Genomic DNA, 17215 nt, shown 5'->3' on the forward strand with positions numbered 1-17215 from the left:
GCCAACACCAAACAGTATTTCTATTATTTCACTCACGAGCCCATGCTTAATTTTCTGTTTTCTGGCAGCTACTTGCTAACTTACTAATAATGTGTATCTTTGTTTGGACTTCTTAAAAAGGAAGGATATTCTCAAAGTGGAAGAGGGCTCATTTTATTTCACTTTGGAACCTGAGAAACCGGTAACATGAAGCGTACGCTGATTACAGAGCACTGATATATATAAAGGAAGCAGTTGTGTAAATGTGTGAAGTGGAGGTGGTGGGGAAAGAGCAGAGCAGAGGAGAAACACTATTTCAGACAAATCATGCTGTTGTAGGACCAGGTTATCACGACTCCCTGTAAAGGCCAGTACTTCACACAGTAAAGGAAGGACCTACTATGGTGGGCACTGCACAGCCAAGAGCTCTCACGCAGTCTCCTCCATTAAAAGCTCACAAATAAAATGGACAAGACAGACCCCAGGTGGAGAAACAGTGTGACGTTTCCATGATATTAATTTTTATGGGAACAGAGTCAGTTAGGAGGAGATGAGCAAAATGGAAAGAAAAGTGATGGGGAGAGAAGTTGTGGAGGGAGGGAAAGGACAGAAGGTAAGAGTGAGAGTGGGGTGAAAAACTGAAGGAGAAGGGAAGGAAGGAGAAAAGGAAGGAAAGAAGGAGCTGGAAAAACTGAGATTCGCACAGGCAGAGAAAAATGGGCTGAAATCCCTGGAAGTGCTTGGGGCCTCGGACGGTTTTGCTTGGGCTGCTTCAGCGGCTGTGTGGAGCTGGCTGAAGCCACCGGCTGGTTCTTCCCCGCCGTTTCATCCCTGACGGGAAGGGAGCAGACGGGAAGAGGGAGCAATCACTCTGGTTCTGGTACCCGCAGCAGGGCATGGGACGGGGCTCGCCACACATGCGCTCCCAAACACTGGGAAGGAGGGAGAGGGGGAGCCCCGGCTGGTCCCATTTTATTCTCTCCTTACGACTGCAAAAGCCTGTACTCTAGCTCAGCTGCGTTTGATGGTGCAGCTGAAGTATAAGCCTATGGGATGGACTCTAAGAATCAGCAGATATATATGCGTATGAGTCCACTTATGTCTATACATATAAGTACAACATACACTGAACTGCTCTATAGACCCAAGAGAAGAATTGCTCTGTGTGTGTGTGTGTTTATCTGCATGCATATATCTATCTATACATACACAAATAATTTAAAAAATCTTAAGGCTAATCTTAAGTTCTACATATGAAAATACAAACAAAGTTCAGTCTCTATGCATTTTTATGGGGCTTTCTTCTCTGGCACAGAGCTAAGTACATCTGTTACAGAAGAAAGAAACAAATACTACATAGCTTGATTAAATCAGTATGCCACTAGAGTAACACACTTTGAATTATTTTTTATTGTGGGATACAATAACTTGCCTATTCACTGGCATAAAAACAGTGCATATAGCTATTGCAAGTGTATTAAATTTCTCTTGGGTCGATTGGAGAAAATATTTTTTTAACAAATAATTTATTTGATTACTATATTATCTTCTATTAGCCACCATGTCTGGCTAATTAGCTATTATGTGGCCCATGGCCACCTTATGAACTGTTATGCTAAACTACTGCTGTGTAGTTACCATGAATAATTATGGATAGTCTGTGATTGTCCCGGTATCGAGAATCTGAGCTGCAAGAACTTGGGTTGGCTGCGACTGGAAAGGTATCGTATAGCCATGCTTCAGCCGAGTTCAGCTCTTAGAGTCTGGAGCTCAATGAGAATAAATATGTTTGCCAGGCTTCCCAAACACCTGCTGCTTTGCAACTTTTGTCACCCTACCTCCTCTTCTCCATCTCTGCCTGCTTATTCCAGGGTGAGGTATAGCCTTGTGGATACGTAAATGCACAAGGGCTTGATTTCCCTCAAGTGCAGAAACCACTGTTGAGAAAGTGATTTCTATTTGCCCCCTCTAAAAATCAAGAGCGGCTCTTTGAACATTTCCTCGCTGTCTCACACCTGCTGCAGTGTGACCTTCAAATTATCGGTCAAAAGTAACATACGGCTTGCAAGCAAAATTTAGAACATGGATAAATCCAGTTTAGTCTATTGTCTTGCTTGTGCTTCACATGCACTGTGAGCTGCAACATCTTTCTCTTAATTGCTTTAATAGTAGCATCTCATCTTTGATGAAGACAAAGACACACCCTGAAAACATGACCGATGCTTCTGCAATGGATGCCTCCACTGAGGCAGAATTATTTGCAGAGCATCCTCTCTCCAACACCACACCACCACAACGGAAAGCATCTCCAATACTCCCTGCTCCTAGGAACCGCCTCTGGCTCCGTGACTGAGCCATGAGGCACCAGGTCTCTGCCACTTGGCCGGATGGTCTAGCCCCACTTTTACATCTTCCTGAGCACTATCCCTGCCATGCACTCCCTTTCTTCCATTCCGTGTCATCGAAGTACTTCACATAGCAATTGCTACCACACTGATATTTCGCTACACCAGTAGCGAAAACCCTAATAATCCAAGAGCACTAATCAAAATAATCCAACAGCAAAACCCCAAATAATCCAAGAGCACTAATCAATATAATAATATGATAAGCAATAATCCAATAGCAAAAACCCTACTAATACAAGAGCATTTAAAGGGAATCCAGAACGGTAGGATTCGTAAGCTTTTTTTTTTTTCTTCTTGCATTACTTCAATGTCCAGTTCCACAGAATTAACAGAAATTAATTGAGTTGACAGTGACCCTTCACTTCCAGTGTTTGTAATTCTGCAATTTTGCAATGACTTGATCATAAATTCTGTTCCACTAGAGAGGGAGAGAATCCCCAGTCCTGACCACAATTTAGAATCGCTTCAGTTTTTTAATTCCCTTTGACTTCCTGAATAAAGATGATTTCTGGCCCTCCATCTATTGCAAACCATAGAGGCCCCCTGGCTTCCTTCTGACTTCAAAGGAGGATGCATCCCGTAGGGACGTGCTGTACTGTGCTGCTGCCTATGAGAATTTGGACCATAAAAGAAAAGTAGATAGAAATGTCAATTTAGAGAGTCTTTGATAGACATCTTTTCACAGTGACATTTGTAATTCAGTGTCACAGTTTTGAGAGACTAAAATTATTATTTCAGTCAGGTTGCTTTCATGTTTCATGCTACAATGTTGCTTGACTGCTTTCCAAACTGGAACAACTCACAAAATGTGAAGCGCTCCAATGACTTTTACTCTACTCAGGACAGAGTGATTTAAAATTATTGGCGTGCCTCACATTTTTATGAGCTCTCAGTTTGCAAGCAGTGGAGGTCTGGACAGTCCTGGGCTACAGCGTTGCGAAAAAACAACTATACGTTTTGGTCAGTTTGAAAATGTTTGCATTTGATTTTGGAAATGGTGGGGATTTGGTGATATTTAAGTCCACCATCATTAAAATCAGTGGCTGGACCCTGATGATAAAAAGTTTCAAATTAAGGAAATAACTGTGTAGGTGCCTTATGAGAGAGCGCAGGGCCTAAAGAAAACAGCACTGGCTACTTCGAAGGAGCCACAGATGCCCAGTGGGCAGGCAGCACGGAAGGCAGCCGCGGGGACGGCCGGGGGACAGCAGCTGTCTGTTAGCACTAACCCACGGGTGTCCGCGTCCTGCTGACACATCATATTTTGCAGCATGCCGTGCCGAGCAGTCTCTTCACCCAAATCATGACTCTGTGTGGTAAGGCCAGGTCTTACATTACCACCTGTGCCACCGCACCGAAGGAGATGCGGCTGTGCCCTCTGCATGCGGCAGTGGTACAGGGAAGCAGTGTCACCACCCGGTGCAGCAGGAGCCACCACTATTTGCAGAATATCCTCTTCTTAAGGGTTAGTCCCCTCAGCAGCTGCCATTTGTGCAGAGCACCCGCTGCCTTTCCTCGCAGCAGTGCAACTGCTGAGAGCAGGATAACGGAGGATATAATGGAAGATGTGCAGTTGTCTCCTACAATAACGTAGCAGTTTGGTCGTTTTGTTTTTCAAGCGCTTATAATGACAACTCTTCTTTAATTCATAAGATGGCTTCAGAACACGATTTATTGGAAACCACTGCACAAAGAGCAAGATCTTTTGCAGCTGTAAACTGGAATCATTTCACTGAAGTTCATGGATTTACACCTCTTTTGAGCAGTTGGGGATCTGATCCATTATTCGTGGACTCCAAATTCCTCACTAACCTTTTCTTCTTTCCTTCTGACAAAAGTACTGGCAGGAAAATTCTATTAAAACCTCTTTTCTTAGTATCCTGCTTACTTATTAATTTGAGTTGGTTCTTTTTCAGTGCAATTGCTCTTAAAGGAGCTGCTTTTAACTTGGTGCTGTTAAATATGGCAACACTCTGAAGACTGCGTGTACTGTGGGGTTTGTTTTCCTGGAATATCTTGCCTTGTTTTCAGAACCGCATGATTGTGCGACATCTGCTCCACATCTCAAACGTGATCGGCTGAGTAGGTACAACTGTGGCAGATGGTTGATGACTCACTCACCTTTTAACACTGAACACTGCTTTGCTTTCTGAGAAGCAACTTCTTCATATTAATTTGCTAAGTGTCATGCAAAGATGTGATCCAGTCTGCCTGGGTTGCTAGCAGGTAACATAAGTTAGAGGACATGCACAGGGATGTAAAATTGCAATTGAATATTTCTTCAGCTTGTGGCACATGGCTTGGGGTAGTATTTTAAAATTTGACTTAGGCACTTCCAAGCTTTCACCTGCTATCAAGTAAATTCACAAAAGGAAATTAGGTTCACTGTTGTAGCAAAATCTGGATCCCTGAATCACATAGAGATCTAGGCTTCCTATGCAAAGGGGAAAGAGAGAAATAATATTTATATTAAACCTTGTCCTCTCTGTGACTTGGACACCCTGTTCCACACTGGGGGAACACCATGAAGATTTGCAGACTACCGACCAGGATAGAGGTCATTCCCATTCTTCCGGCACTCCACGGCAGAAAACGCACGCACCCAGTTTACCAGAGACCTTGCTTGGTTCCCTTCTCCGCCAACTGTCAAGTTGAAAGTATACCCAGGCCGTGTGACTCAGGTAGGTTAAATTCTTATCAATCAACAGAAAACTATTATAGGAAGACACAAGTTTACTTATCAAGACATCGACTGGCAAAAGTAACTTTGTTCACTACTAAAATTAAAGAACCTTAGCAAGTTTGTTATCCCCTCTCATTCTTGCAGACTCTTGGCTTGGCAAAACAAGATGACCAGAGGGCACTCCAAAACGCCATTCCTAAACCACTTAATTTGCAGCTTCATATACCAAACCATCTCATGCATATATTTATTTAAAGCTAAATATGGTTACATACATTATAATAGCTTCGGTATATCTAACTTAACTGGCCAACTCATTTGCACACACATGATTTCCATATTAAAAAAGTAACTAGGGTTACAACAACCATATCCATATCTTACAAAGCTCCTTTAGGATCAAAAAAACATACTAGCCTCACAAGCATCTTGTCAAAATGCGATCCATCAGCTTAAACATGTTTCAGTCCCCAAAGTTAACACATAGTGCTTTAGTGTCCCATTAACTGTTTCATTTAAAAAAATAAAATCCTCCTTCTGCGGCAGAGACGTGTCATTCCTACCTCCACTACCCTAATGTCAACTAATAAAAGTTCCAAATGAGCCAAGTCTCTTGGAGGCTCAACTGCTCATGCCATTAATATTACCAAAGACCCATGTATGACTAACAGCTGTGTCTTAAGGAAACTGAACTCATACCTTCCATTTCCAGAGAAACTGCCCTAAAGTTAAAGAGTATCCCAGGAAGGAAAGAAGAGAGGATAAGTTGATTAGAGAGGAAAGAAGGAAGATTTTGTCACTGCTGATTCTGATTCATCCTGTATAGAATAAATATTAATCAGGTATGACAGAGAAAGCAAACAAGAGTGATCATGACTATAATCCAGTAGCTACAAAGACAACATTAACTACATTAAGCATTGGAATATGGGTCTCCTCTTCCCAAGGTAAGTGCCATGCCTATAAGGATTTCAAGTCACATTCTCCATCCCTCTAGCCCAGTGAATATTCCATTGCAGAAAAATGGAAGCGCTTCAGTAGAAAAGATTTAAAGTACCTCCTTCCAGAATAACTAGATGTCCAGAGCTATAGCCACAGAAATGGGCTGTAGCATTGCATTCATGAGCCTGGAGACAGGGAGGGGACCTGAACATGTATGTCCCACATCCTCTGTGAGTAGTCTAACCACCAGGCAATGCCACAGACAAAATGCCTCTTTTCCATCATCTTATGGGCACTGACGAATATGTTCCAAAATTACCGTCTGGGGTGATTCAGACCAAAGTGTACCTTGTTTATTCTCAAGGCTTTAGATACGAGAAAGACCTTGCTGAGCAGCATTAAGACTAAAGCCTTAGCTGTGTTTAAATGACTGGTACAGTTTCCGTCTCTGAACTACTACTGTCTGACTGCTATCTGCTAAACATGAAGAAAAATTCTTAAAATGGTACTGCTATCACTTATATTCCTTGACAGTTAAAAACCCTGAACACGCCCCAAACCAGCAAAAGCAGAATCCCAAAATAAAATGGGATGTAATGATGGTAGTTAATTCTCATGGAAAAGACCTTTTGGGGCTGACATTTCTCTCATAGTAATTTATGTCATTCAAGTTCCACTAACAACTGTTGAGTTTACACCATGGTGCCAAAAGAGGCATATTAGATCCTTCAGCTTCGAGCTCTCCAGAGCTTGCTCAGCTCATTTGGTACCTCTGTATTGCTGACATGCACAGAACTTTAACAGATGGTCTTACAATACTGGCAGTTGTTTTGTACTATGCAAGTGGTGAGGGGAAATACTCCACGCAAATTGTATGCAATGCTGGAAAATAAATGAAGTACAAATCCCTATTAACCTCAAAAGCCAAACTATAAAAACTCAGATTAGTCACTGACCGATGTATGTGCTCTGGGTTAAATGTTCAATTGCTGCAAAATGGCAATATTTCCCTGTAGCCAAACGAACTATACTTTGCTTCAGCGTCTACTAGGAATACTGGTAAAGACAGTATCATTAAAAAGGCATCAAAATGCATTAGGAATAAGTCCTGAGAACCTTCCTCACGTGATCAACCCTAACTGACTGTCAGCAAAAAACTGGGTATTTTCAGGATAAGGCACATAAATAATCAAGCAATAAGGTACAACTTAAGTTAACTGAATCTCTCCTTTCTTCTGTGCTGAACAGACTCCATAGAATAGCATGTCAGCTACTGTGCAAATGCTGAAATCAACAGAGGTGACTAAGTAAACAGTAGTTTTACAGTTTTCCTCACCCATTTAAAAAGAGCTGCACATATCATAAGCTGAGTTTTATTCACATTAAGTTCCCCGGCTGCAATGAAATGCAGTTGTACTGTGCCTAAAAGGACAGAACGGCAACTCCTTGTTTTTGTGTTGCTAAATTCTGCTCTTTTATTGTACCAAATTATCAGATATATCAACTGGGTTGAACTAGTAAACTGCGTATGCTGAATAGTGCTTTTTCAATAATAAAGATGGCAATTTTCTTCACAAGTACATAATCTCCACAAAATGCATGTTTGCACATGCACAGTACAATTTACTAGTGCAAATTTAGAACAGGATTTCAGAAAATCACCAGAAGAGTTTTAGTCCAATACTTACCTCTTCTGTTGGCTTTAAACCAAACACAACTAGAAAGATATTTTAGGGGCTTGGGCATTATCTCCCATTCAGGTCAATTTATTTAGGTACACAGTATGTTAGCTACCTTGTATATTAATTTCATAAACTCAGTTGCATTGAAATCCAGATCCCTTAGCAGCTTCGAAGCCCTGGAGTGGGGGGAGAGCCCTAAAAGCATTATCATAAAAGAGCTTTTCAGATGCAAGTGCTATGTACCGGTCTTCTGCTGGGACTGAATAAAGGCTGTATCCATTTTTTTAATATTTTATTTTATGCACTAAGGTTGCTTATAAAAATATAGTGGCTGGAACTGACTGCTGTTATACATTTGTGTCTTTGATGCAAGTGGAAAGATATTTATCACTGTTATGTATAATTTTATATTGAAAGATCAAACAACTCCTAAGTCTGAAGCTGTTAACAAAAGCTATTAAAATAGCTAAATTTCACATAGGTTTCATGCTTTCTTTTCTCATCTTTTCCTCCTCAGGATTCCTGCCAGACTAAGATGACACGATGTATCTCCAGAATTACTTACACTAATGCAAGATAATCCTTCCCTGAGAGCATAAATTATTTCTCATGATGAAGAAAGAAAACCAAAAGAAATGTTAAATAGATACAGCCAAAACATAGGAACATCAATATCTCTACTTCTGTTCCCAGGCTTGAACATTTTCTCAAACATTTCAAGCTATGATCCCTGATGTAGCCCTTCACTATGGAATTCCCAGTAGAGGAAAAAAGGGATTTGGAAAACCTATTTTTGTACCAGCAATACAAGCATTTCCTATCTGGGGAAAAGGTCCTCCCTTGCAGATGCAGAGCATGAGATGACCTGCGATGGGAAAACTTCATGATCATCCTGCCAGGTACTGAGAGCCTTTCCAGCTTCCACAACAACCTGCCCTGCCGCCCCAGGTGCATGGCAGCCGTAGCCCACTGGAGCAAGACCCTTTCTCCATGGGTACCGAGCTCAAGCCCCCTCCCCACGCATCCCTGGTGAACATCTCCTGCTCTTGAGAAGTATAGGCACCTTTCTGGTCAGAGGGACATGAAATGAAAGCAGTCTCCTGGGGAGCCCATGAAAACTGACATGGCCAAAGCAGAAGAGTAAACTATTAATAAAGAACAAAAGGCAAAGGGAAGGGAACGAGCACAGGATTTACAATTCCCCCCCTGGTCTATCTTGTCCATTCTAACAATATCCAGCACTCCAACAGACACCTTCGAGGGAAGGTTCAAGTAGCCCTGGACTAAACAGTAATGGAGCAAGCTGCTTACAGCCACAAGTGAAGGCCATTCTTAATGATTTGCGATGCTAAATTTGGTTGGACTGCAGTTGAGAAACAGTTGAGAATCAGGAGACTTATAAATCTAAAAGAGAAGAAAACAAGTACAAGATTTCCACACAGAGAATCCATCAGTAACCGAATACAGATCTTCGCACAACGCTGCAAGCAGAGCATCACTCAATTTTAATACAACAGAATCCTGCGGAAGCAGGATGCACTTTGCCTGAGCAAGGTCTCCTGATTTTTTCCTTTGTCCTTCCTATCCAATATTTTGTGAAATAATATCCAAAACCTTTCTTATTAAATACCTTTATAGTTTCAGTAGGTACTCCGGGCTCTGGAACTTTATCCAAGTAAGTAGTCAAGTCTTGATCCACATGTTCAAACACTAATGTTAACTTGGTCTCTCTGTCTGTTCGTGACACGGTGCACACGTCAAACAATCTGAGGAGAGAAAGGAAAGAGAAGGTAAGAACACAGGAACCAGTACAGCCATACCTTCCAGCACATACATGTATATATAAATTTCTTATAGTATATAGAGTGAAAAAAAGAGCTTTCCAAAGGTAAAAAGCTCAGTCTTTGAGCTCTTGATTCATCAGATAACTATTGACTACCTATGCTATTACATTGCTCTTTCAAGTATTAAGAATTCATCAGCTGATCAAAGAAAACTAATACCATGAAGGGAAAATATTTTTTTGACAAAGCAACTAGAGTTAATATAGAAAATAATCTGATATTTATCCATGCTCTCTGCTTCATCAACTGTACTCCTTCCCCCCCCCCGCCAAAAAAAACCAAATACAAGTAATGTTTTTGAGAAACAAAGATAGAGAGTGTTCACATGCACCTTCAGTTTCTTTCCACACAATTTGCCTGTTCACCATTACATGTCTTTACAACTAGATCCTCTTTGGTAGACACTCAGTTTTTGTGCTGATTACACCTGCAGTTTTCTAGAAGCAAGTTATACTATCAGAGTCAGGATACAGTTTAGAAAAAAACTTGCGGCACAAGGTGCCACTGGCTGAGAGAGCCACCTTTTCTGATCACGTTTTGTCATTCTTTTATTAGAATTCCTCCATCATTTCACCTTGTTGAAGAACACCAAATCCAAGCTAATTGGTCTCATTTGCAAAGCTCTTTGGAATGCCACATTCCTATCTGATTAGTTATGTTTTCTCTTTTCAATCCGGATTTCTCTTATTTTCCCCATTTCATCTCTCATGCTGACTTTCATCACCTTTTTATCTTTTTCACAAACATCTGCCCCTCCTTCTACGCTTCCCCCCATTCAGAGAATTTGCTCCTATTGTCAAACCAGGAACCTTCATCTTCACAATCCTTCCTCAAGTCCCACCTCCGCAAAATCACAATAGAAAACCATCTCACGGATGGAAGAATTCTTTCCTGCTCACTTACTTTACTAATGTATGTATTCATTTAGTTTTAAAATTGTACAGATCAGGTTGCCTCCCTCTCTGAAGTGAGGCAGCAAATCAATTGCTATTTTTATTAGGTGACAAAAATGTAAATATAGTTACTGAGAAAAAAGACTACATAGTTAAACTGGAGAACATATCATCGATAACGCTTCAAAAGTAGCACTGCAGGTAGTGCTTATTTTGGTCAACATCATAGCAGTTATGTTGTTTTATTACATGTGGTTTTTATCCCCACACTTAGAATAACAACTTAATTACTTTGTGGACAGTGCAAGATTTCTGACAACTTTATCAAGTAATATCTTTGTTCTTAGTCTTGGGACTAAACACTTCACATGCAGGATCTGTAGCCAACGGCTCAGGCACAAAGCCTTGGGGGTCATTAATTTTTAAATAGGTCATCGGAAAAACAGACTAGGAAAATACTTTGCATTAAGTATTTACTTCTTATCTTAAATCTCAAAATGTTTCACAAGAGCAGGGAAGGCAGCAATTGGCATAACTGTCTGTGAAGACTGCAATCAAAGTTTAAGAGAGTATTACATTTCACTTGATATGTTATAGACTTAACATTTCAGGGCTGTGGTCCCACTTTTAAGAGCTTTTCCTATATCATATTTGAACAGAAAAATTACTTATTAGACACCATGTTTTGAAAATGAATGCATGCACATTCCTTTTTGCTTAAAGAGGTTTTTCAGTGAGAAATTATTGAATCACAACATGAAAAGCGATGGCAGTTTTATAAATAAGTATTTTTCCTGAAAATACCTCTTTAATTGGACTCCTTTAATTGGTGTACCATGGGGAAGTGTGGGATAAAAACCTGCTTTATAATGAAACCGAAGAAAATTATGTGTTTTTGAGACAAATTTGAAGACACTGACAATATGATTTACAGTTCCAACAACCCAGCTTCACTACACGTGTCAAAAACCCTGCTGCTGTTCCAAGTTCACTACAGAAATACCAGTATGTGTTTTCTAGGATGCTGCCAACCACCGACAGAAGGGAAGATGGAGCAGCAGGCGCTCACACACAGATACGGTCACATCCTCAGTAAATCCTCCGTAAACCAAAGCAAGCCAGTTAAAGCAAATGGAAAATTTATACCAGCTGAGAATATCACCCTGCTCTAAAATCACCAGGGAAAAAAATTCTCTTTCATATTGACGGGATATAAATTGGGCCCCAAACAATTTACAGTTAACAGTTTTAACTGTGACTATTTAAATTTTACAAAAATAGTTTGTTAGAGGGTTCATCTTTTGGGGAAGTTGAAAGAGACAGTGTAACTTCTTTTCTAAAGATATTTACATTAGAAAAGCCAAAATTTAAACCAGTGTGATTAGCTCACGACCTGTATTTCAAGGTCCTTTGCTAAATTTTCTTCAAAATTTTCCCGAAACAAAGCTTACAGGCTGTGGAAGAGAAATTATTTGAGAACTGGAACTACAGAATATGGAGAGTGTGTCACCCTACCTCTCCTAAAAAACCCTAATCCGTACATATGAACAAATATTAATTAAATGATTATGGGAACAAGGTGACTTTAACAACAAATGTCCCAGCACATTTCCCATAAAGAGAAATAATATTCTCTTTATGATTCTCTTATTGGGGCATTATACAGAAGATAGCTGCCTTGTACATAGTAAAATCAGTTTTGCGGAAAGTCACATACCACCCTGAAAAGTGAAATTTGCTGGTATTTGGCTGGAGGTTAATAATCTGCAATATATTTATATAAATCAAGGTGGAATGTAGCCGGACTGCCTATAACCCCAACACATGCAAATAGAGAGGAGCCAGACAGGTCTGAACATCTGAACATAAACACTGGAAAATATTTCCAACTGTATGATTCCTTTGTGTTGACCTACATTTACCTAAAAATGTTCTAAAACACCTTTTTTTTGCCAGGTATTTAATACAGTGGCAAAATTATCTTTTCAACTATAGCAGAATTATTATTCTATAAAAAAAGGGAAAAAGATTTCACTGTGTAGAATATAGAAGCAACATATAACTTGCAGCTCACTTTAGAAGAAAGCAAATGCCGATTCTCTACTTAATTCTTACGTGCATGGCTTATTTTGATTCTGGCATTTTCTGGCACTGCAAAATTAGGAACTCAAAGGACTGCAATTCTAGTCACCTATAATCACATCACTGAGTAAAAATGATACCTCTTTCACTTTTATACACCTTTTACGTGAAACGAGAAGTGCTTTACTGTTAGTAATGAAAACTCCTGCTCCTGTGCCGGGCTGGGTGGAAGCACATAGTGTTTACTCACAGAAAATACAGCTGCTGCCTTAAAAAGATAATTATTTAAAGCACTGCTTATGTAAGTCCTCGATATTACAAAAAGTAACATCTGGCATTGCCTGTGCTAGTCGTCCCAGAAACAGATATAGTGTGATACGGCCTCTTTACTCAATAGCTTCCGTAGGGATAAGACTAGTTTTTACAAATTACATTCTTGCATATCCACCATGAGAAAATCACCCATATACACCGTTTCATTGAGCTGCCTTCTTCAGCTGGCATTAACCCTGCTGCCTGCACTGCACTTCTTCCCAGCCATTTCCTCGTGTTTTTTTGTGCACAACTGTTACAGATCGCTTCTCTGGAGCAGGCAGCAGCATATGGCCTTTTATTTAAAGAGTTACTTCGCGGATGCTGTCCTCAGTGAAGTAAATCTACCTCAATTAATACAGGATTTCCATTCGGGACACTTTGTAAACACAAGCCCTGCCCTTCTATTGTGCTCACCAAAGAAACGCTTAAATTATTTGATTACAGTAAGATCCACTATGGGAAATCCTGCATGTATTTAACAAGATGTTTGGCTGGAAATCATACACAGCCTGATGTGTCAATCTGAGTTTAAACATCGTTGAACAGATATTTACTGCAGACCTGTGTTTTAATGCAGACTTTTTTTCAAGCTAATTGTACTGAAGTAAAAAAGCTTACCACCTACAAACCTATGTCTCTTTTGTACTTCTAGCACCTAGTGGATCTTGTTGTAACCTAAAAGAATATCTGCTTTTTTTTACAAAAATACCTTGTCTTTTGAAAACAGTAGACTAGATGATGCATCTTCAAGTCTTTGTAGCTTCCTATACGTAACTTGACAAATGCAATCTCAGTTCATCTTTATTCTACAATATACAGTGTGAACACTAAATGCTTTCAAAAGAAATGAGCCAGTTTGCAAGTTCCTTTGAAAACTACTGAATCTTCTCTGACCAGTGCTAATCTGGTAGCTGCTTCTAGACAGCCCTTAATTGTTACTGGACTTGCTTTTGAGATGCTCTGTGGACTGCTTTAAAGCCTCCCGTTTCCAAGCGGAATAAATATTTTTTCCTAAGCAATTTTTCTAGTAATGGAGATCAAAACCATCAGTCCAAATCACCTGCAAGAATCTGAAATAATACAAAAAAAAAAAAATCTGACACTAAGACTTGAAAAACTGTCGGATGTCAGCTCCCTTGGCTACTGTCACACAGATGAGGAAGTACAATTGGAAAATTAGCCAGAACAGAGTCAAAGGGAAGACCAAAGAATTAGGTAGTTGCTGCCAAAGCATCCAAAGGCTTATTGTTATTTTTATTGCAGTAGGACTAATCCAACATGAACAAAGATCCTGTTACTGTGCTGATCACTCACAGCACTGAACAAAAAGACAGTCCCTGCCCTCAGAAACTTTTTAAATAGCATGGATTTACTTTAATTTTCTTAGGAACAGTCTCTGCCTAGCTTCTTCCTGGTTTGTACATCACAAAGAAAGAGAACTGGAGCCACTGATTTATGAGGAGGAGAAAGGTTTAAGCAAACCATGGTGTGGCAATTAGTGGCATAGGAATAAACTACAGTTCTAAGGCTTCATAAGTCTGGACAAAGTCTCAGAGGGAAAAAGCTTGGTGGTCTCAACCTAACTCTGAAAGATATTTATCCAGATGACAGAAAACCATGACAGAATTTATTTATGATTGACAGTGTTTACACAAACACCACAAGACTGAAATACCAAGAGTATTACAGGTCATGGTTGAGGTTTATTGACAAATATGTGTGGGAGAACCCAAATAGCTTCTGCTTTCACTACATTTGGCTCAAGTTAGTCCTGTGAGTCCATAATTTTCACGGACACAAAAAATTTCAGCCTCTCATACCTAAAACCATTGCAGAATGACAGTCAGGCATCCTTTGACGCCGAATTGCAGCAGCAGCCTTAGAGTCTTCTGTTCTTTGGAAGCCACTCGGTTTCTAAGACCTGGCTCCTAACCAGCCACTTCATCCACCCCAACTTTTTAAACTATGTACTCCTTGAAAATTTGCATTTTCCTTGTACTTTTTATTTTAGCTACCTTCTCCTTTCTTGTTTTTGAAGAGTTTTTACTCTGCTAACAGAAATCAGTCTCCACTTGGACTCGCGTATACCAAGTGTACTGTAACAAAGGGCCGTATTGCAGATGAACATGATAGCTGGGCAAGTGAACCGGGACATGTGCATTGCAAGAACCTCGCACAGCGAAACAAGAAATAGAGCTTCATACTCCAGAATGTATGACAATGTCTTTCCCTTTCTTCAGGACACACTTCTCTGTCTCCTTCTCATCAGCAATCACCTACTTCTCCATGCCTTTGTAAGCTTGTATCTCAGACTTTGGAGTTTTCTTGCTCTAAGTAGCTTTAGTGAAATACTTATAGATGATAAAAAAGCACATGCAATGCACTGGCCTCTAAATTCCAAGTGTCTCATATATTTTGAAGTGCGCTATTTCTGCGATAAAATTTCTAAAATCACATAGTAATGTAAGACCTAAGTTCCATTTCCAAAAATGTATGGGGTCTTCAGGAGCTTCTCAATTAGCTTGTCACGCTAATTGCAGCTGCACTGATGTGCATCAACACCTACACTATGTCTCCATGGCAGACTGCAGCATAGCGTAGAGACACTTGGACAACACCCAACTGACCCACCTCTGCACTGAAAGCATTTGGTGTGACAGCACAGCATGGCCTGTAGCATGGTAAACCAGCCCACAGTGAGCTCCATCTTGCTGGAGTCAGATTCCAGAAGTACATCCTGATTAATTAAAATAAGCTTCGGTACCCCTACACTGCTGCTGGCAACCTTCAGCCTCAAATCAGCTGTACTTAGAATCCTTATTGTCTACATTCCTGCTGAGTTTTGGGGGTTTCAGCACATCTTCCCTGCTCTGCTGCCCTCCCAGGAAAGAGTTGCACGATCTCCTCATCTTCAGAAAAAAACCTCTGGCTCTTTCAGTCAAACAACAGAAAAGGACCAAGCAATGTAACATCAGATATAATCAAAGAATTTATCTCAGATAGGCAGATGTCATGCAGATAGATGTTTTCAACTCTGCTGTCACTTAGCCATTACCTTTTGCGTACAGAGAAGAAATAGCTACCACGTAAAAGCCACTGCCCGATGAAAGCAAGGCAGCAGAACGTCTTATTCCAGCGATATAGGTCCAGAGTCCTATTCCAGCAGGGCCTAGCCAATATGCTCTCTTATAGCCCACTCAACAGTGAGGCTTAAGAGAAGGAAGGGAGATATTAGAATGACAAGGCAATCGTTCATCTGCAAGCTGAGCTTTGTGCTGTAATTTTTTCCAGTCTCTCCCCTCTCAGCCTTGGGAAAATTATTTAAAATGCTAAGTTTTATAAAAGATGTTCTTGTTCTTTAAGTGTGTGTGAGAAAGAGAGACAGAGAAAGGGACAGAAAGAAATAGATGCTCTTGAAAGCGAAGTAAATAGCACTGGCGAAGGTCCGACGGTGTGGGCTGCCTGGGCAAGCTTTCAACACGCAGCTCTGACTTCAGCCCTGACCTGCAACACCGCCGTTCTCCTGCGCCAGGCCCCACGCGAGCCCGGGCCAGCCCTGGTGCCAGATTGAATGGTTTTGTGATGCAGACAAACGTCTGCTCAGATGAAACCACCAAAACTAATTTTTATTTTCAACAGAAGCCAAGGTTTGTGCCCAAAAGATGAAAAGGCCAAATTTACTCACTGTGCCACCCAAGTCACTAAAAGATTCAGTTGTTAGAGTTTTGCTTCAACAAAAATTACACTTGACAAGATGTTCTCTACACCTCTCTTTGTTTATAGCATAATGTTGTCTTTTCTAGCTCTAACACTGCCATTTCTTGTTCACCTTCTTTGGGAAGGAAAATTATTTGTAATAGCCATGGAACAGAAATGAACCTGGTAAGGCTCAATAATTCAAACAATATTCTCACTGGCAGAACTTCAGTTTCAGGACTCAACCTATAACTCACCCGTTTTCCAAAACACTTACTTCTTACTAGTCCATTAACACCTTCATCTCACTGGAATTGATTTTAAACCCAAACTTAGCCGTGCACTGAGCAATATCTAGAGAAAATATCAGCCTGGTGATGACAATACTTACTCTTTGTACTGCCCTACCAAACGGACTGTTAGGCTCTCTGTGCGGGACAGGCCAAGTCACTCACAAATCAGAAAAATAGCACAGCCTGTTGCAAAGAAAGTCACTGACAGATTCTTTAAGATCAGCAATAGCTGTCTGACCTATTTGTATTGCTCTCATGCAGTCCTCAGGCATGCAAGTGTATGCTGCTTTTCAGAGTTATGTATACCGCTGTTATACGGTACCGAGAGCATGCATAAGCCTCCAGTTTAGAGTACAAATTAAAGATGCTCTGATTCACTGGTACTGTATGTGCATCTT

The 17215-nt window shown here is 40.4% G+C and overlaps 1 protein-coding gene across 4 annotated transcripts in view; it reads right to left on the minus strand.

Moving 5' to 3' along the window:
• Positions 1-17215, minus strand: part of CDK6 (cyclin dependent kinase 6) — a 139678-nt gene that overhangs the window by 97880 nt on the left and 24583 nt on the right. For all 4 annotated transcript variants that reach the window (XM_064506071.1, XM_064506070.1, XM_064506069.1 and 1 more), the window contains exon 3: positions 9325-9460. In XM_064506071.1, the coding sequence (XP_064362141.1) occupies positions 9325-9460 (136 nt within the window). The remainder of the gene's footprint in view (positions 1-9324; positions 9461-17215) is intronic.

The sequence above is a fragment of the Dromaius novaehollandiae genome, chromosome 2 (genome assembly GCF_036370855.1).
Source record: "Dromaius novaehollandiae isolate bDroNov1 chromosome 2, bDroNov1.hap1, whole genome shotgun sequence".
NCBI classification, from domain to species: Eukaryota; Metazoa; Chordata; class Aves; order Casuariiformes; family Dromaiidae; genus Dromaius; species Dromaius novaehollandiae.